The sequence below is a fragment of the Diorhabda sublineata genome, chromosome 8, assembly GCF_026230105.1.
Source record: "Diorhabda sublineata isolate icDioSubl1.1 chromosome 8, icDioSubl1.1, whole genome shotgun sequence".
Classification (NCBI taxonomy): Eukaryota; Metazoa; Arthropoda; class Insecta; order Coleoptera; family Chrysomelidae; genus Diorhabda; species Diorhabda sublineata.
This window is the reverse complement of record NC_079481.1, coordinates 18,062,842-18,084,327: the sequence shown is the minus strand read 5'-3', so window position 1 is coordinate 18,084,327 and position 21,486 is coordinate 18,062,842. Positions and strand designations below refer to the sequence as shown.

General features: G+C 33.2%; 1 protein-coding gene across 1 annotated transcript; it reads right to left on the bottom strand.

Annotated features, from left to right (window-relative positions):
• Positions 1-124: 124 nt before the first annotated feature.
• On the bottom strand, positions 125-1,701 carry LOC130448266 (uncharacterized). The gene is made up of 2 exons (XM_056785550.1): positions 276-1,701; positions 125-192 (listed from the first exon to the last, which is right to left on the bottom strand). Coding segments are annotated over exons 1-2 (1,428 nt in total). The 3' UTR covers positions 125-190.
• Positions 1,702-21,486: the final 19,785 nt, after the last annotated feature.

Genomic DNA, 21,486 nt, shown 5'->3' with positions numbered 1-21,486 from the left:
TCATTTCAATTTTTTCATTTCATTTCGTCAACATAAATACAAAATTGTTAAAAAAGTTTAAAAATAAATCATGCATACTTTAAAATATATATTGATATAAGTATATACATCTTAATCATCATTCATCATCATCGTCATCGGAGTCATGTTGGTCGTTAGGTGGCTCGTCCTCATCATCTAATGCGTCAGACTCTGCAAAAATAAAACGTTAGTCGTAAAATATAAATAAATTGATCGGAAAATATTCTAGAAAGGATATATTTTTATAAACTTACAAGAAACTTTGGTGATTAAGTCACCCACAAAAGATGGAAGTTGGTCACCTTCGAACCATTTGAAGGTATATGCGTTGTCTTGCTCATCCCAACCATACTTCAATGGGTCTAAAGTTGTCGGTTGTAATTTGGAAGCATTTCTCCACAGAGAAGAAATGTAGTGGGCCCTCAAAAATTGTTGGTAAAGCTCAGTCTTACATGGTGGTATTGAGCTTGCGTCAAAATTTTGAATTTTCTTCTGAAAATTTTCATTGATGTCTGAGGCTTTATAGTTTCTAACAAACATCTGAAACCTGGCATCGTCTACATCAGTAGATTTTTTGGCATTGTATAGCTGGCAGGTGAACTCTTGAATAGTGTTAAATAGCTGTTGTAGTTGATCTTCTGTTAAATTATCTTCACCAAGTGTAGCAAATGCTTGTTGAAATCCAGAATTTTTCTTCAGTAAAGTAAAGGGTCTTCTTTTCCCTTTGTTAAAGAATGCTGGATTAAAGTCGCATCCAGTAAATGCATGGAAACCGATTAAACTTTTAGCTAATAGTTCACCAAGTTCTCTATAAATTTTTTTGATGTCAATGTATCTTTCATTATTTCCTGTTCCACTGAGCATCCAAATATTAGAATGAGGGTTCTTTAAATGTGACATATTACCAATCATTAGAATTAAAATGTCTGTATCTGAGGCCCTAATGACAATGTTTGTCTGCTCTGCGATATAAGAAGCATGATAGATAATTTTTGTATCAGCTTCTTCATGTGAAGTACAACATAAATCTTCCACAACACTCGATTCTACTGTATCATCAACAACTTGATACAATTGACAATTCCGAAAATTTAAATAAATCTGTCGGTTACCCAAAAATGATTTTACTTCCTCAGTAGACCAATGCTTTATAAAAAATTCAACAATAGCTTCCTTAAAATTGGTGTTTTTCAATTCTTTTGAAAAATCTGATGGTCGCACCTGATCAGGCCCAGAAATTGTGTAGTCAATCAAAGATGCTTCATGCCGTAGAAATCTTTCACTATCTTTTATTGATGGATAAAAATATTGGTCGAAGATAACATCAATACGTCGGGCAGAATATTTTGTTATCATTTGAAGAAATTTTTTTGAAATACTCCCGAATGTTTTAGGAACTTCTTTCATTGAATGAAGAATGAAAAATCCATCAATTATAAACACATCTGTATTGCGTGGTGGTTCTTGATCAACATTTGGTACAAGACATTTTACAAGTACAGATTGGTCAGTCTTACAAAAACCACCATCTAGATGACATAGAGCAAGAGGTACAGGAGTTATGGGATACGATAAAACTCTTAAAACATCAATTTGATGGCCCAACAAACGCCCAAATAAATCTCGCTGTAGCTTGATCTCTTGATGCTTACCTCCAATTTTTACCGACTTCTTCTTCATAAGTAGACTTGAAAAATTGTGTATCGGTGTCTTTTTTATGGCTTTTTCAAACCTATTGGAGTCAGATGCACATTCCGATATAAAAGTAGTTCGTAGCTCTTCACCTTTTTTTTCGATATTTAAAAGAAATTCACTCAATTGAGTTGATGCAGCTTTCCCAGAACCTATATTAAATAATTGATCGGGTGATAAATCTAAGCTGAAGGGGTCACATACTGATCGAACGAGTTTATAAACTTATCAAGTTGTTGACAACTTTTCTTGATATTATGTGGCTGCAACTCTACTGAAATATCTTGCTTCTTGGTTATTCCTAACTCTTCTAACACGTGTGTGATTATAGTTGAGCGGATGTCGTGACTTCTCGCCCACCGTTGACGAGCTGAAATGGAATTAGTCAGATGTGAGATACCAGTAAGTGTTCTTGCAGCATCTGCATTGATGGTCTGTTCTAATGTAAGATCAATGGGCTGCCTTGAAAATGGTTTACTGGTACGTTTGATCCCAAAAAATCCTTTTTTAAAGTCCTCCTCTAAACCAGGATGAGTTGTATAAGCTTTCTTTAAGTTGTAATGATACTGAACAGTCCATTTTGTATAATTTTGATGGTTGAAAACAAAAAATAAATTGGTTATTTTTGGTAGAATGTCAAGATACAATTGAAAGTCTCCAGCACGAATGCTTCTACTTAGTTGTAAATAATGATAAACAAGTTTTATGTAAATCATATAAAATTGCGATGTTTTACCATGATCACCATTTAATGACTGCTGTTCATAAATAACATAGTCATTACAGATTTCTCTTAAACTTTCATTGTGAATAATAAGTAAAGGTGTCTGACAACTTTGTAATCTTGCAAGTTCTTCTTCGATATCATCAGAAATTTTAATATTTGTAGACTTTAAAAAAGATCTGAAATGCATAATTTGTAGCCCCAAAGCCATCATTGGATGTAATCTTTTACAGCGATTGAAATGCTTGCCCTCAATAAAACTTGAAATAGATCCACTAGCAAGCATTTCGCTGTCAACCATGATGGTTGTCAAACCACAATCATTAATAAACTTTTCAATCGCCTTAAAATATGACATCATAATATGAAAAGCACCCAAGTGTATGAATAGTTTTCTAAAGGTGTTACTTTTCGTAACTTGGATTTGCAAAGCGATTTTTGCAATAGCTAAATCGTAAGTTACTTGCATGTACTCTTGATTTAGCTCTTGCAATACTGACATGCATTGATGCATAGTAGCCAAAACAACTGCATTACTTGTTGGAGATTCATTAATCGGAGTTAAGTAGGAAATTAATTGCTGAGGACTATCATCGGTTATTATTTTACTGTTGAAACCAGTCCACATAGGGGTATTGGGCAGCCCAAAAGCGTGACTTAACATCCAAATAATGTCAATTTGATCGTAAAGACTCTTATGCACTATTAAATTAATCTCTTCCTCACTTTGAATTTCAATATTAGTCGTTTTTTTCAGTTTTTTAGCGCACTGTGGCAATTCATGTTGGACTGCTTCAAAAGATCGCCTTCTACGTTTATTTCCTGTCATATCTTCAACTCGTGTTTTTTCTCGTTCTTCTTCTTCGTCTTCTTCTTCTTCTTCTAAATTGTCGTGTACAATATTTTGGTATATTATACCAACTGTATCGTGAAGAGTATCTTTTCCATTCCTAGTCTCAACAAATCTATCATAATTGTCGAATGCCATACCTGTCGAAAGATTCTCCTCTTTATTAATTGCCTCTGGACATATCCCGGTACGTGAAACGGAAGAAAATGTTGCTTCTGTTTCAAGCTCTTCAATTGCGCTGTAACTGATGCAATGGCCGTAACGATTGATGATATCGATAACCTTTCGACTGCTAGTAAGACTTTTTAACGCCATGCCTAAGCAGATGTGTTTCGAAGTCTTAATGTTACCATTGTGACTCATATAAATGATGTCCTGGGACAAAGATTTTACGTGGCGTTGAAAACTATCACAATTCCGATGTTTACGACCATAACCTCCGAGAATTGAAGAAAAAAATTCTGACACCATTGGTGGTGTTGAACATTCCCCATTGATCAGTCGTTGACTTGTTATGTAGTCAGGTAATTTTTTCTTCTTTATTCTCATGATCTCCTGTCGTAAAATGGCGGCGGCTGCTTGCAGTGTGTCTTGATCTTTCAAATGGGCAAATAATGAATCATCGATGGTTGTAATACCTTTAGGGGCAACTACTTTCTTGTTTTTAGAAATGAGAATTTGAATTTTATCATTGAACTTTTTGCGGATTTTTTCTTCTAAAAAGTGTGTGTTAAATATCGATTTTGTTTCCAAGCTTTCACTCAATTCATTAAACATATCTAGATACTCTTTATGTAAGTTTTTTCTTTTATTAAATTGCATATTTCTTTATAGACCGTTTCATGTAAATCTCTAGAGATATGCCAAGAAGTACGGACAGGACTTTTAACCAAGGATCTTTTCTTGTTTCTAAAATCTTGCCGACAAACATCATGATAATGAACGTTCTGGAATTGATGACTTTGTAATTTTGACAAAGTTTCATTATAAATTTCTGTATCTACTTTGAACTTTGACAAAATACTTTTTTCAAATTGATCCTTATCTGCTGTCCGTAAAGGCTCATTTTTAGACCGGTTTTGTTTCTTTTTTTTGTTACAAAAAAAACACAATTGCGGGTTGGTTGCCGCCACGTTACCAGAAGCCTGAACATCTTCACATGGTACTTCCTCCAGCGCCTGATCTTCTGCAGCTTCTGTAGTTATGTCCATGTCATCGGGTGTTTCGGTCACGTTCACATCTGCATGGGAATCATTTAGCATTGTTACATGATGACTAGCAGATGTTGATGGTTCATCAATTGCATTGATAGAAGTATGACGTCGTGATTCAACCGTTTCTGTGATCTCTGTCGAAAAAAACTTTTTTTTTAAAGCTGTAAACGATTTATAACAAGCACTGTGATAAGCGGCATCATAAATTTCATCTGGTAAAATAACGTCATTATATTTCAACTTATGAAATTTTCTTAACCTTAAAATCGTTCGGCATTTTGCCATTGTCTCTACAGAAAAAGTTATTAATTTTTCATTTTTTATGTTATCACAAAAAACACACTTCACTTGGTCTTTATTACTCGACATCATGTCAGATATATTTGATAAATAATTGACAAAAAAATAAAATAATCAGCACTACGTATATTGCAATATTCACGAAACACGAGGTAACTATATGTACGCATAGAATTATACTGAAAACATCTGGCTACGTTGGGACTGTTATCTGACCCTTCCAGGTATACACCCTATATTTTTTGAACGTTATACGTTGAGAAAGAATATACTAGAATAAGATAGAATAAGCTGTACAGACAAGGATGAGTATAACAGTATTACATGAGTGAAAAAAAGAGATCGCTGTTAAAGCCTAGGCCAACTATCTAACCGGGCTGTCGCTGGGATTTTGTTAATTATTGAGATTTATACGCGATGTAGACGTCTGCCGTGATATATATAAGTTTTTTAGACTGTAATTAATAAAATACATCAATGGCAGATCTGGTCAAATACTTTCAAAATTTGACTTTTTTTTGAAATTTCAAAATTGTCTGCCACAAAGAAATCGGCGTGATAATAGTCTGCCAATGTTATTTTCCGATAATAATAATAATATATTTTATAATTTCAAAACGGCAGACGTGGTCAAATGGATTCAAAATTGGTTAAAAATTAATACCTGTGTTACCTGCGCACTAGCCGCGTCCACCACTTTAGGCTTAGTGAGTCCCCATTCCATGTAGGGTAGGTATAGGGGCCTCAATACACCAAAAATCAGGTCTGGTCAAATACATACAGGTAGCCTTTCACTGGCTCTTAGACTATAAGGAGGTCGAGAAAAAATTTACCGTGTTTAATGCTAATTTTACGCTACATTCCAAAATTTGATGTTAAGGTTAATAATGTTCTTTTATTTAATTAACGTCAGACTGAGTTAGTCTCAGACTTTCTCCTGAGCATTAACTTACATTATACAACATTTTTAATTGTTGATTATACAGATTATTTATTTACTTTTTCCCTGAGGAGTCATTAATTTTCTTCTTTATCGACATTAATACCTATTGAATGAATACAATAATTTTCAATTTTTCAATGAATTTAGAAACCACACCACCATACTGAAACACATACGATATGTATAAAATATCATTTTTGGTAAAAATGGCACTTACGATAGTCTGTTAAAAAGGTATCGATATAGAAATGTTCTTTCAGACAAGTGTTTATAGAAATAATGTAGACAAAGGTACGAAATGAATAATAATAAAACAATAAGCTCGAAATATATCCATTTGATCAGTACTTTTGAATCTGCTGACGATGTAAATACTATTTATTGCTATTTGGAATCGTCTGGTAGTGTCACATTTTCATATAATAACATTGGTATCTAAGAGAAAAACAATTCAAATCCATAAATATTCAGTTATTTCTCAGCTTACCAAACAATATACACAATATCAATTACAGATTGTAATAGAGCAATCTTTCCATTCAAAATATGTATAATTATGTGTATATAAACTACAATATTAATAAAAATCAAATAGAATAGAACGTTATGTTTGATTAATATATTATGGTCTTCAAATTGTTTAAATAGGTATAGAAATTTAGTTCATAATACTTTGTAACTTTTTATTTTCTAAAATATACTTTCTTTAAACTAACTTTTGAATTTTAATTATATACGAGTACATTTTATGAGAACACAATTATAATGAAGATCTCACTACAAACAGTGTGTAATGAATTTACAATCTCTCGTTTGTTGATTCTACATGTAGATTGGCAATCGTTTTCTAACTCCTTATAGTTACACTTGCTTATTGAGGCCCAGCTTATCAATTGATATTTTTGTGTGAGATAAGGCTTATCTATCAGTTATTAGTGAGAATTGGATTATCGACAACAGAATAACTTTTATGTTGTTTAAATTGTGAAATATTTATCTCTTATTCTCAACTGCTAGATAAGCTAGTTAACTGAAAGTGTCACCAGAGCGCCTGCGAGTCCGGGCATATGCTGCGCCCCGTCCAATGAAAACACATTATTGCGCTTTACGGTAAGCGTGGATGTGTATAAATAGAGAACGAAGTTCTTGCAGCCAGAAGCTGCTTTCTAGGAGCGCTATGAGGTTGTCTGTAAGGAGCAAGAACTACTGTATATTAGGTCACTGTTTTCTTCGAAAACTCACTTTTGCAGAAAGTATTTCCAGCCTTTATAGTATTTAGTGACCTATAGATCAAGCGTTTCAAAAGAGTGTCCTTTGGGGGCTTTTTTATTATTCAACTGCCCTATTTGGGGCTTATTTGCTTATTTATAATGATTTCACCCCTTTTCGGGGTCAAGTGAGCTTTAGAACAAGTGAGTGCCCAAGTAAGGAGACAGGTTCTGGTGAATATTATTTTATTTTCCAATTAATATTAACAGGCAATCAAAAGGGTTAGGAACACTTTAACCGGGGAGAAAACTCTGTCGGCTTTGATAGGCAAATCCCCGTTATAAGTTAATAAAGGAATTCCTGATTTCCGCCCCCTCATCATTTTATTTTTTTTATTTATTTGTATTTATATTTATTTAAATAATGCCCATATTAGCCAGGCCACCAATTCAAACCCGAAGCAAGCCGCCTCTCTCCACCAACTCCGTAGAGGAATTTCCTCCTCTTCCCACTAAACCCACTCCCTCGACGGACAACGTCAACTACGCGGGAATTCTTCAAGACCTTACCCAAAAATACTCTTTTACGGAAGAGAATCTCAAGTCTATCGATTATCTCCTAACTTTACACCGAAACCCCAAACAACAACTTAAACCCTGCTTTACAGAGCTCCTCAACAACCACATCATACCTCTTCTTCAGTTCCCTCACTGCAAACCCTTAATTTGAGGAATATACCTCCCAGAAGGAGCTCTACGATATCCTCAACACCCAAGTACTGTTCGGTGAGCTTCCTCAAAGCCAATCCCAACGATACCGTCCTCCTTCCTTCCTTCCACGTTACATCCCGAAACGTCGAGGAAAATTCAATACACCATTGGCGACGAGAAAATTGTCGTAATTCCCATAAATTCCGTTCAACGTTCAAGACCGAGAAAAACCACCACTGCATCCGCTACTCCTCTAGCGGCCACTCCGCAGATACTTGCAAAGCCGAACCCATATGTCCCCCTTGCGGTGCATCGGATCACAAACCCGATAAATGTCCCAAATCGTATTTCCCCTACGTGTAAAAAAAGAGGCCGTTAATTGCCAAAGTTTACTCAGGAAGCGTCATCTATTGAGTTCCCACAAAGTCAAATTTTATCTACCACCGACACCCTCTCCAAATTACCGTGGATTGTATAGCCATCGATATTTCATTGAATAACGAGACAATCACCGTCTTCAAAAACAGCCTGCAAACAGTCTTCACTCCATTTCTTAAGGGACTTTGCCGACGAAATCCATTTTCTCACTGAAAACATCACCCGGAGCCCTTACTGGATCACCCAACTAAGTGAGAACATACCACTTCTCGCACCTTTCACCATCGATGTCGTTGGGTCGGCTTGCACAGCTGGGAAGAACTCCGCTTCAGGAAATCTCAAGGTAGGAAATGAAAAACCTGCCTGAGACAGCTCTCCCTAAGCTCTGCAGCCTATTTGACGCCTGCTTGGCATTTTCTTACTTTCTTCAATATTCGAAATCAGCTAATACAGCTCTCATTCCCAAACCCGGCAAAGACCCTGATTCCAAACCTGAATCTGATCGCCCTAATTATTCCAAAACTCCAATTCGGATTCATGCCCGAACACTTTACTCACCAATCTTCAAACTATCTTGACCAAAGCAATGAATCAATATAAGTGCGCCTCCGCAATTTTCATGGATGTCCAGAAGGCTTTCGATCAGGTCTGGCATGCCGCACTTGTTAGGAAGCTTCTGATTACCCGACTGCCACCTCCTACAATAAAATTAATATATTCATATCTCACCAACTGCTCCATCAGTGTCAAAGTTGGTTATTGCCCATCCGAACCTTTCACACCTCCTACCAGCGTTCCACAAGGCTCCATATTAGCTCCACTCCCATATATTATCTATAAGTATGACACTCCAGTCCCTCTTGACTCCACAGTAAAGGTCCAATTGTATGCGGAGGACACCGCACTCATCACTTCCGCCCAAAACATACGCTTCCTCAATACTAAATCTCAAAATCTTCTGAACCAATTTTCGGATTGGTGCAGGAAATGGAGGGTAACTCTCAATTCCCAAAAAACTCAATCCATCGTCTTCACACATCCGAATTACGTGCGCAAACATCAACCCCACATATCCGCAGAGAAGCCGTTTATATGGGTATGAAATTCACTCATACTTTCAGTTGGATGGCGGATCTGAATGACACACTAAACAGTACGGAAATGAGTCTTATCAAGGCGCTCGGAAGAAATTCAGGACCCTCACCCTACTTCATACGTATAAAACATACATCCGCCCTATTATCGAATTTAGAGCAAACGTCTTCACCATCTTACCCGAATATCTTCTCAAAAACTTCTGACCTGCGAGCAGTCCATTCTCAGCTACTGCCAATACAAGTGTAGATTCAGCCCTAGCAACACCATTTATGTCAATACCGACGTAACCCCCATTCCAAGCCGCTTAAATGACCTCCAAGCCCGCTATGTGATTCGTACCATCGAATCAACTAATTCCGCTGCTAAAGAAACCTTTTTCATCCCCTGAGTCAACAATATACGGCCCCTCGGTTCAAAACACAACTCCCTTATCCGCCCCTTAGGCCCCCAGCAACAGCGTGCAATGACCTCCCTGATATCTACCGTACATCTTAATACGACTTGATATTTAACTGTGATTTTGCAGATTTATTTCAGATAAAAAAAAAAGAGAATACGAAACCGATTAGAGTTACAAGCATGCAGCCTGGATAACTCAAAAAGTAAGGAAAAACCCTACGATAGAGGTATATCAGCAAACAAAATGTAGAAAAACTATGAAGCCAAACTAAGGAAACTGGAAGAAGAAAATGAGAGAATGGGAAAGAAATATAGGAGAATGGAAGAGGAAAATGAAACAAAGGTAAAGGAAAATAAGGAACTGCAATCGCAAATTATAGCGCTAATCTTTAGAATTAACAAACAACTGATACAAACAAAAATCAACGCCCAGTTGATTTTTGGTAGTAGGCAATTACCAACACCAAAACAATGGACGTGGAAATAGAACTCCTTGTTCGGGTGTTACCTTTATGCGCTTTATTCTGGCTTTAGGACGACCCTCTGACCTTCTTGATGTTAATAAAAAATTTAATAATGAGGCAAAGACATCGCTTTCTACTAATGGTCAGGCGTCGTTGGGGTATCGGATGGGGCTATATTGTCTCCTCTACTGGGTAGTTTTTTAAGACTTTAAGATAGGATAGAATATTTGTTTCAGCAGTAGCCTTTATTGTTTCCAATGTTTGTTGTAGAAGTCGTGGGAAGTCTAATTTTTGAAATGGTCCATTCTTTTTCATTTTACACTGTGTGAGAATGGACCACCAGTATTCTTTCATTTGTACAATATACGCCTCGTCAAGTAGTTGACATAAATGTGTGGAATTCGGAAGCCACAATATAAATTTTATATTATATTTTTGACAATCTAGTATGACATCCAAGGTGATATGACTTGAAAGGTTATCACCTATTAAAATTTTGCTGCCTTCATTTTACCTGAAATAAAGCAAAAAACATAAGACGAAACCATTCTAAAAACGTCGTTGATTCAAACGAACTGCTTTTGCTTATAATATAGCGAGACCAGAAGGTCCATTCTTCATATCTGTGCTTTGCTTCATAGACCACAAACGGAGGTAGAATTTCGCCACAAGCAGATTGAGCCATCATTACACTAATGCTGGTTTTTGAGGAATCAATCACTCTATCATGTTTGCAGACGACCTTGGGCTTTCCGGGATGGTCACTGAAATTGGTTTCATCGTAATTTACGATATTTTCATCTGGTACACCTTCAACTAACTTCTTCTCTGAAAAATATTCACTGATGGTCGTGCAATTCACCGCAGCCCTACTTCGCTTAATATTTTAAGGTGATCTAGCGGTAAGAATTGCATTTCAAGAGGAAATTTTTGACCCAATTTGTTACTGCAAGATATTTCTCCATTGTCTGACCATCCTTTCTCTTCTCGTTAAATAATATTGAATTATCGAACGAATATCGAGTTCTGTAAGTGGAAAATCACATTCTGCGGATGGTGATTTAGTTTTAAGAAACTGAGTTTTTTCTTCTTCTTTCGTGAGTGTTGTCTAATTTAAACCGACGAATTAGGCGAAAATCTACTACAACTACACAATGTCCGAAGTTACCTTCTGAATTGAGTACATTTAGTAGTGCTTCACACAAATTATAGAAACCGCTTTTTAGTATCAAAACAAAATAATATAGAGAAATGAAAAAAGTATCTAACAGCAGTAATTAATTGATGATTCATTAATCTCTGCCATGATGAAAAGGTATTATGATGTAAAGACTAAAGGTGTGTTTTTACCGAAGACCAATTTACGACCTCTACTGCGCAGACCCACTTTTCACCATATTGGCTGTCACCAGCTGACTAATTTATATTTATTTACATTGAGTGTATAGAGTACTTATTGAAATTAAAATGCCTTCTTGTTTTATACTTTCTTGCACAAATAACATTACGAATTATAGAGGTAAAGATATTAGTTTCCATAGAATTCCTACAACAGATATTAAATTACTTAACGAAAGGAAAAAAGTTTGTGGAGAAAGACAACTTAACCTCTAACACGGTAAGTGATTACAAGTTTATCATATATTTTTTGTTGGTGAATTTAACATTGATCAAATATTTATTTTGAATACTTAGAATATGCTCGAATCGTTTTAAAAAAAGTTGCTACGTGCAAAAGCCCGAGCACTTCATGTTAGTGGAGATACAAAATCTATATCCATATCCAAAGATGCAGTGCCAACTGACAATCTATCAACCAGTGAAAATTCAACGTGAGTAAAAAATATGCAGAAATGTCTCACTGTATCACTATAAAATATTTGTAAGTAGTTTCCTAATACAAATATGTGTAAAAACTTTATATTGTACAGTGAAAGATCCAGGAAAAGATCTCACTGTTATAGTGATGGGACGTATGTTGAATCTCACAAGAGAAATCGAAAAAACAGTCACAAAGAAAATTATTCATCTGCAATCAGTTTAGATGAGTCAACGAGCAGTGTAGAACGCAGAACAAGAACGAATATAAGATTAAAATATTTAAATCAAAATTTAAAAGAACTGTGTATCCCAAGCTTAGAATTGCTATGCTAACTAAAGTTTTACAATTAGTTTTATTAATAAATTGTTAAAACCACACGATGCATTTTATTTATTATCTAATTCTCTTTGTGAAAAGAAAAAATTCTTGAAATGACAAAAAGTTTGGCAATCTATGTAAAATTATTGAATTCACATTAATTTGAGAATTTTTTTTATTTATATTATAGTTTTATAACACATTCGCTGCTCAACGTTTTGTTCATAACAATCTTAAAATGAAAAGATTCAAAGCATATAATTGATGTATACCACTATATAACTTGACGGCGTAGTAAGATCCGGTATATGTACCGGTTACAGAAGGCTCCGTTGGTATATTTTTGTATACTTTAGAGCAAGGTAGGCTCCGTATATGGAATATTTCAGGCAATATGGACTCCATGCGGCGTTGCCACATATACTATCGGCCAGTCAATGACTACAATCAAAATGATAATTGCCAGTTAGGTATTCACATAGTATAAAACGATTGCGATAGGCATTTTTCATAAGATATTTCAATCTAATACTGCGATTGTTAATTTGAGACAAACGCTATGAGAAATAAAAAATAAATGCATCATTAAAGAGAATGAGATTGTTTATAACATGAAAGAGTAATGATACCTATAAATTAGCATATTAGCGTATCATATGAAAACATTTTTTGTGTCCCTAATTCTTTTTGTATTGATAGTTGATCCGAAGAAGGACCCTGCACTTTTTTATGAATAGTGGCGACTGGTGAATTTCTTTGAAACTTTGATATGTTGTTGTACTCGACCTAGTTCTTAAAATTGTTGATAGGCCCAACTCAATTCTATGACTAGTTTTCTAGATAGGAGGTGGTAAAGTTGAAAATTCTCCAAATTTTCAGATTATTGTTGAGACTTATGAGCTGGATTGAATTTATGTAGATGACCACATGTGCTAGATACACTAGTAAATATGTATAACCAAACAAAAATTATATCCACTCACAAATGTATGACGCTAGGTTTTTGCAAAATTTCACTTTTTCCTCTGTGAGGTCGAAGAAGAATTTGTTCTTAAGCTACTACTTAATCCAGTATTAAAACGCAGTTGCAAAGTTGCAAAAGGTTCTGTTGACATATCACAGTTTCCAATAAATTTGAAATTACCAATAAAATCTTGAAGTCGTTTGCACCAACTCTTCTACATCCATATAAAAAAATTGTTAAAAATGCCGCATGGGTGAGGATTAACATCCCTGCAAAATATTCATAATAAAAAGGTTTTCTTAAACGAAATATTACTTATGAAAAACTGCCACTTTCCAACTTCAACGTCTCAAAGTTCCATTTGTACTTTCCTGGTTTTCGGATAAAATACTCAGTCCACGAACAGGGACTGTTCTAAGAGAATGTCTCAAACATTTAAAAAAATCATCCTTCATTTTAGAATGATACAATAGTTTTTGGAGAAATTGAAACAAAACTTCTTAGTGCTTTTAAATAAACTTTAATGTCATAAATAAGAAATAAATCAAAAAATAATGTTCTCAACGTTCTCTAAATTTAAAGTAGGTAAACTCAAAAAACTATTTTAATGTATCCATAAAAATGTAAAAGAAAAATATTTTCTGGCAAATAACATATCTATTTGCAGATCACGATCTATATATAAAAACAAGAATGTTTTTTAAAGAATTTGAGAATCACAACAAACCTAATCTATCTTAACTTAAATTTAAAAATCAAAGAACAAATTTATTTAATTATTGAGAAATTTGAAATTAAAATTGGATTATTTTTTCAATTTTCTGTTATACTCGTTACAGACGTAAACTTTTATTTGTTCCCACATTTTATTTTTAAACCTATCAGGATTATCCAAAACAAGTATTTGAACTTCCATTTTCTTTGGAGGAATTTTATTTCGGATGTGGTTTTTGAAATAAATTTCCTTAATGGTTTTTTTTCTTTTGTCCAAGGAATCAAAACACGCTTATTTTTCTTTGGATTTTCTATGGATTCCTCTATTTCCCCAGGGATTTCATCATTTTCCAATGGACTTCTTTCATTGATTTCTTCTTCGTCACTATTTTCTACTAGTTCATCAACCATTGTAATTTCACTTAGTTTTTTTCCCTTATATTTCTCGATTCCGTTTTCTTTCGAAAGCATTAAAATCTTGCTCACCTTTCCTGTTTGGTACACACTATCTGGCAGTCTATAGAAATCAGCATGGGTTTTTTCAGTATGAAATGTCATGAATGACTAATTGTTCTAGTTCTGTTTTTTTGCATGTTAAATATTTGGCTGATTGTAGCTAAATGCTTATGCAATTTAGTTGAAGTAATGAGTTTGGACTTCTCAGAATCCCCTAAAGCGGCCTCCTTGGTATGTTTTTTATGGTTAAATAACCATTTATAGGATTTGTTGAGTTGGGAATCCCAAAGAGATAAATGTTCTCATTCTAATTAAATTTATCTCTAATCGATATAAAAAACTCAACGTACTTGAAAACTTTTTCTTCAAAGAGAACTGGAACGCCCCTTCCTCTTTTACCTCTTATTACTACTCTTTTTAATTTATTATATAATATTTTTTCCGTATTAGTTAAAACTTTTTCAAATTCATTAGAGGAATGATTATCGTAACATTTGAAGAACGCCGAATGAGTCATTCTTTCTAATTCACCTACTCCTCGTCTATTAAATAAGAATAAACTACAATATATCGCTTCTTGTAATATTTTATACTTTTTCATGCAATGAGGGTCTTAAACCAAACTTATTTTAGCTGCTCCCATGATCATCCTCAAATATTCATCAAACTTAAAAAAAATTGGATTGATAAACAATGAATAATTTTAAAACTACATAAAAATGTGTGGGAATGTAAATCGCAAAACTGACCATTTATTAAATTGATCTAGTATTTTTTATGTGTGCATAAATATTTCCCGACAAACTTCCTAAAAAAATCTCACCTTTATATCTTCGGCTGCAGGTATTAACGTAGGTTTGTTAAATTTGTTAATACAAAGTTTTGGTTGGCTTCACTGGATACCTCATATGCCCAATAAGTTTCAATTAAAGTTTTCCAATCTATCTATAGTTTCTTTAGAACCACTCCTTTTTTTGTTTCTCTAGGGAAAGTGCTGCGTCTAATGCACTTTTAAGTAAAGTACCTAAGTGCAAAGCAAGTGAATTTGACTTGTAGGTCCTCTCGATTGGGTCATATTCAACTATAATTTTTGTTGCTTTGACAAATTTGTATGGGTATAATACGTCTAACAAATATAATTTTTTATTATTTTCTAGTTCTCTTATACATTTAAGTAGCCTAGCTAATCTCCTCATCTTTCTTTTTGCAACTAATAATAAGTGTTTCTCTTTTCTGCTTAAAATGTACCGTCTTGCAACTTCACAGATTGTTGGGTCCATTTTAGCAATAAGAGAAATTTCATCACCTGCCAACATGTTTAATACTCCACTCACTCTTAGAGGATCATTCTGGCCAAAAGGACCAGCCATAACTGTTTGACTTTCGCTTTCGTTTGACATAATACAAAATGTACATCTTGTTTTCGTTAACTGGAATTATATCGGCAGAAACAAAATCTCCATGACGACGAATTTTATCCAAAGCGTGTTTTCGTTGTTTCAAACCTTTGTCCAAAAATAAAAACATTTGAACGTCAAATTCATCAGACTGATGACGTATCAAATATCGTGCAAAATTGTGAACATCCTGTTGAAAATATAGGCAATGATATCGTCGCTTTTTCTTAGATATTCTGGGCAATTCTTGAACATCAGAACCGATACGTTAGATTTTTTCTGTTGAACTATCCAGTACTACATGTTGCACTTTGTCAAGTGATGAATTATATTCGGGTCCAAAAAAGCGTACTGGATCAAGTTCAAAGGAAAACGACATCTGATCTATATGTGAGTTGTTATTTTCCAAAAACGTAGAATTTCCCAATGATAAATCACTTGTAGCGATTTCATTTTTGGAATTGTAGTGGAAATCCAAGGGAGAGTTTTTTAAAATCGTGGAGCTTGCCAACGGCACCTTTTGTGGGATCGTGAGATGCTCTGACGAGTCAAAAAGATCTCTCTGTTTGAATTATTGGAAAAAAAACTTTCCTCAGATGGTAAATATTTATAACCAGATGTTTCGTTGTTTTCTGAGACATTGTCCAGTGCTAAAAAACAATGTCTCTTATGAAAGAAGACAATTTCAATCGAATATATTAAGCTTTTTCTCTTCATTATAATTTATACTTGCGACGCGTTCTGCTAACACAGTAGCTTTATCAAACAAGTTAGTACGAGATTCTGCTGCAGGATTGGTGCGTTCATCGACTTTTTGTTTAAAACCAAATTTTTATGTTTATTTATAATTAAGAGAATATATATTTACTAGGGTGCCTATCAAAATTTGGCCGCCATTGTTTTTAATGTAACTATTTTTAATTGATTTTTGGTAAAAAATTCCGTTTATTTATTTTTTAAATAAAATAACATCTACATCACGGTAATTAATATGAAGATTCTAAAAAATCACACTTGCCGATGCGCACCTGTCCGCACCTCTTTGCAGCCAGGTGTAAACAGGTATGATTTCGATAAATTTATACGTTTATAACATATATTTATTAATTATATGTCAAATTTAGGCTAATTTTTTCTATTATTTATCATATATGGTTGCTTAATTAAATCTTGCCGCAAATAAGGTTTACTGACTGTTAAAGATAATAAATATTTAAGGTAGAGTAAAAGAGAGTTACCGCGTAACATCATTTGTCAGACGAGAACAGCGATTGCCGGCTTTGCGACGCTTTTAAGCCATTGCACATGCGCATGCGTTATAAATAAACAAAAATTTGGTTTTAAACAAAAAGTCGATGAACGCACCAATCTTGCAGCGGATTGTGGAGGACTAAGTGAAGGTGAATGAAAAATTTTTAGTTTTTACCGTTCCTTAATTTGGAATTTTAAGGATATTGACAAAAGTATAAGTATTTACTTGGAAATAAAGTGCCTGAATACGGAATTCTTCGAATATTAACAAAAGTTTGAACAAGTTTACCTAGAAATTCATTCAAAACAATCAACCCTGAACTATCTTCTATGTAAATAGGTTTAATAGGGAAGAATGGTTGATATCTATTTGGTCGTTAAGAAGATTACCTGAATATTTGTTTTTATTCAGAAGCTCTTGAGATTTCCATTTTTAACAATTCTTATTGATACACCTTGTATGAAGCAAATACAGATGCTACATAATTTGTTAAAATTATCTTGTGGTCGTAGGAAAAATTAATATCCTGTTTTACTTTTCACTAGAGTAATTAAATACATTGTTAAACCTTTTGAAAGAAAAATATGAAATTGTTGGATATCTCCGTAGTTTTGAAACTATCTGATTTGTCATTCATTTGATAAAAAATTCAATTTTGTCAAATTCTCTTGAAATAAACGGGTTATATCCATTTATTTATTTTCCGTACATCAGTTATTTTAGGTGCTTTTATTCAAAATAATTTAGAATTGATTGAAGATAATAATAGAATAGATAGATAACAATAACAACAAGTATTTTCAACATTTCATAATACATAATACTTTAATTTAAACCAAATTTTGAGCAAGTTTATAATCAACAATTATCGAATTTGCAAATACAACACACCGCCCTTTCTTAGTTGTACGTTCGATATGGAAAAGTTTTAAGAAGTGAAATATTTTATCGTTATATTTAATTCTGACCACATTTGTAATAGCAGACTTTATATGGTACTTTAGTCTTCCACAAAAATTATACTTTTTCCAAAAATTTGAGGATGATTGAATGAAATGTGTTAATTAGGTTAAAACGATGCAAACATGTTTCAAGAAGAATTACTTATTTTCTTAGAGCAGGGGTCTGCAAACTACGGCCCGAAGGTCACATCCGGCCCGCGGACAGATTTTGTCCGACCCGTGGAGAGCTAGCATACTTGAAAACTCCTTTTAGAGAACATATTTTTTATAGCAAATTAAATTTAGTTTACTGAAGTATTCTAATTTTATGTTGAATAATTATTAATATGACATCTACATTGATATGGTCATGGACTAACTACTCATAACATTGTTGTAGGCTTATTGTTATTATTTTTGAGATACTTTGGATAAAGAAACTCAGAATTGTAATGAGAATCCAACTAACATTTTATACATTTTAAATAAAAATATAACTTATAACAAGCATAATGACATAAGAAATACTAATGAGATTTATGTAATTGAGATTTTCCACTGACAATAGTTTGTAGTTGTGGACTAATTTTACTTGTACCATTTATTAAAATAGATTTAAGATGCTCATCAGTTAATTTAGATCTGTAAACATTTTTTGTGTACTTCATTTTGGTCTTCTCACATAAATAAGTAGTACCAAAAACAGAAAACAGCCCACGAGTAAATTTATGCAAATTATCAAATGGTGTCAGTGGAAGACTTATAAAATTCCAACAAAAATGAGTTTTGATATTTGTTCTTAATTATATAACTGCACTGTACATCAATCATTTCCATTTGAAGTTCCGGGGCTAGGGTTTCAATGTCAGTATCAAAAGGATTCTGAAAAATCTTAATTTGATTCGCAATGGCATCAAAGTCCTAGAAACGAGTATCAAAATTTATTTTCAAAGCACTCAAGTTTCGATTGCAAAATCGATAGGAAACTCAGTCAGTGGTGTGGCTGAATATTTCACATGTTTTAAAATGTGAAAAACATTTACTTCGTAATTATGATTGAAACAGTATCTATTTCTCGCTGGAAATCGCCTTGTATGTGCAGATAAGCCCGAATCTCTCAACAATTGTCCTTCACCTTTGAAATGTAGACCCATAAGTTGTTTTCGCAAAAACACTTCACGAAAGGATGTATTTTTTACGTAGACATGGAGATAATGCATTCATATTTTGTTTTCCGTGAAGTAATATAATGATTTCAGTTATCGGCTTCCATTCAATTACTTATACAGGGTGAGGTGCTTAACATACTTCTACCATATGTAGAGTGCCCCAGGGAGAATATCATGTGGCTACAGAAAAGTGTCAATTCCTCTTGTTTATTAATTTACCCGGCTCATTTGATTTTTCTAACTTTTTCATGACACAGTACATTACTATCAAGCATTCGATTGGCATTAACTAAACTTAGAAGTTCCAGCACCAGCTTTGGAAAAATTAATTCAGGAATTCGTAATAAATATTGCACCCTGGATATTTTTTTTAATCCAATAAGTGATTTTCAAACTACATAAATTGACAATGATGATAATGTTGCCGCACTTTTATTCAATTTTTAGTGAACGTGAACGAAAGGAGGAAGATTTATGGCTGAGGAGAACAAATAACGAAATAAAGAAAGAGAACAAATTTCTAGGTAGTTTAAACATTTTAGTAAGGCAGTCATAATGCGTGACGTCGTAGGTATAAAATAAACACTGAACATATGATACAAAGTAAATACGACAGTTATTCTAAAATAAGCGTTATTATTAAACTTTGATTAATCTGAAAAATGATTTATAAATCGTGTTTTGTGCCAGATTGTAGAAATACCACAACTGAAACACCTGATACAAGTTTTTTATGATGCTGAGAAATTCGAATATACCGAAAGTGTTGGTCATTTTAACGATCACGTGAGATGTAATTATTATTGTTTGCCAGATCATTTTATTATAAGTATAATTCAAATTCAACTTATTTTGATATTTTATTGTAATTAAGTTTATTATGCTATGAATTTTTAACGTTAATATGTAAAAAGGTGAGAAAAATGTTATATTTATACGTAACTAATAAATAAAAACTGTATTATAAAAGCACACGCTACGTTGCCGATAACCTCGTGATTATCGAGCAGATAATGTTTTTATTAAACCTTGAACGTCACAACTGAAAACCAATGAAAATCGTTTTATTATGTAGTTAAAAATTATAAATTGTTGTAATTTTCAATTAAATGTTTAGATACTATCTTTCTACGCACAAAAAAATCAAGACTTTTTGGAAAATGCATGTACCATATTCTATCTAAGACTGGGATTGCATCGGAGTTGCCTAAATCTAATTTTTATATGTATTGAAACATTAAATTTATAAACAAATACGAATGTGAAGGAAAATCAAAAAAGGGCTTCGTAGTGCTATCAAGTTTAACAAGCTCTTTCTTTTGGTTTAAAAGTTAAAAATGTAGCCGTCGATTATTTGTTTTAAACGAAAACAAAAGCATTAAAAAAAGATCTCATAGCGCCATGCAACTAAACGGATAGGTGATATGTAAAGTGCGACTCCCTTTCAAATTTCAAAATAAGCTTTGGAAGTTTCCCAAAAATTTCAGCATTTTACGTCCATTTTCATAGTACTGAGCTCTAGCCTTAAGTGACTAGAAAATAAAACAATCAATAATAGAAACATTGCTTAAAATTTTATTCAATTAATAAAATTTAAATAATATTTACAATAAATATACTTTGATTAATTTATTCGGTTGATTGTTCGTAATTGAATTTATATAACTTTATATAATTCTAATGTTTTCATAATCAATCACATGATTTTAATCTATTTACATTATCATAGTGCCACTCTCAACTCTACATTTGAACATACGTTCCAACTAATAAAGTTTTAGCTATAGAACATTTATTATTGTGATTCATCATATGCTTAAAGTTTTAAATTGAACTCGTGTGCTCGTCTTACCAGTGCGATTTATCATTTAAGAATTTTTTTAATTTCATTATTTCTATATAATAAAGTTCTACACAAAAATAAAATTAAATTCGTAAGCATATACCAAATATAATCAGGAAAGGAGACATATTATAAGTTAAACATTCAAAATTACTTATTTAATAAAAAAGAATATTTCTGTTATTTGAATCCCATATATTTTCCAACCCAGATTAATCCGGAAGTGGTCAATGCTGCCGTGTACAATCATAGGGCAAAGGGTTAAACAGTGGATGCCTATTAATCAATTTAGACATCGAAGTTACATAAATTCCCATCAAGCTGAAAATCAGTAAATTGCTTAAAATACAATTGAACATAGAATTTGAATGTTCCCCATCATTTCCATGTATAAAAAAATTTTTTTCAAGGTCAAAGATCAAAAAATTGAGTTTTTTGCAATTTTCAGCAAAACGGTGAGTTTTATCATAAAAATACCTTAGACGAAAATTGTAGACCATAAAATTATCTATAAAAAACGTATCAGTACTTTTTTCCGACAAGCCACTGCTTCTGAGATATAATAATTCAAAAACTTGTGAAAATTGTCGTATTTAATGGTTTCGCCA

Coding starts and splice junctions, on each gene's coding strand:
- LOC130448266 (XM_056785550.1), bottom strand. CDS start 1,701: ATGAAGAAGAAGTCGGTAAAAATTGGAGGTAAGCATCAAGAGATCAAG.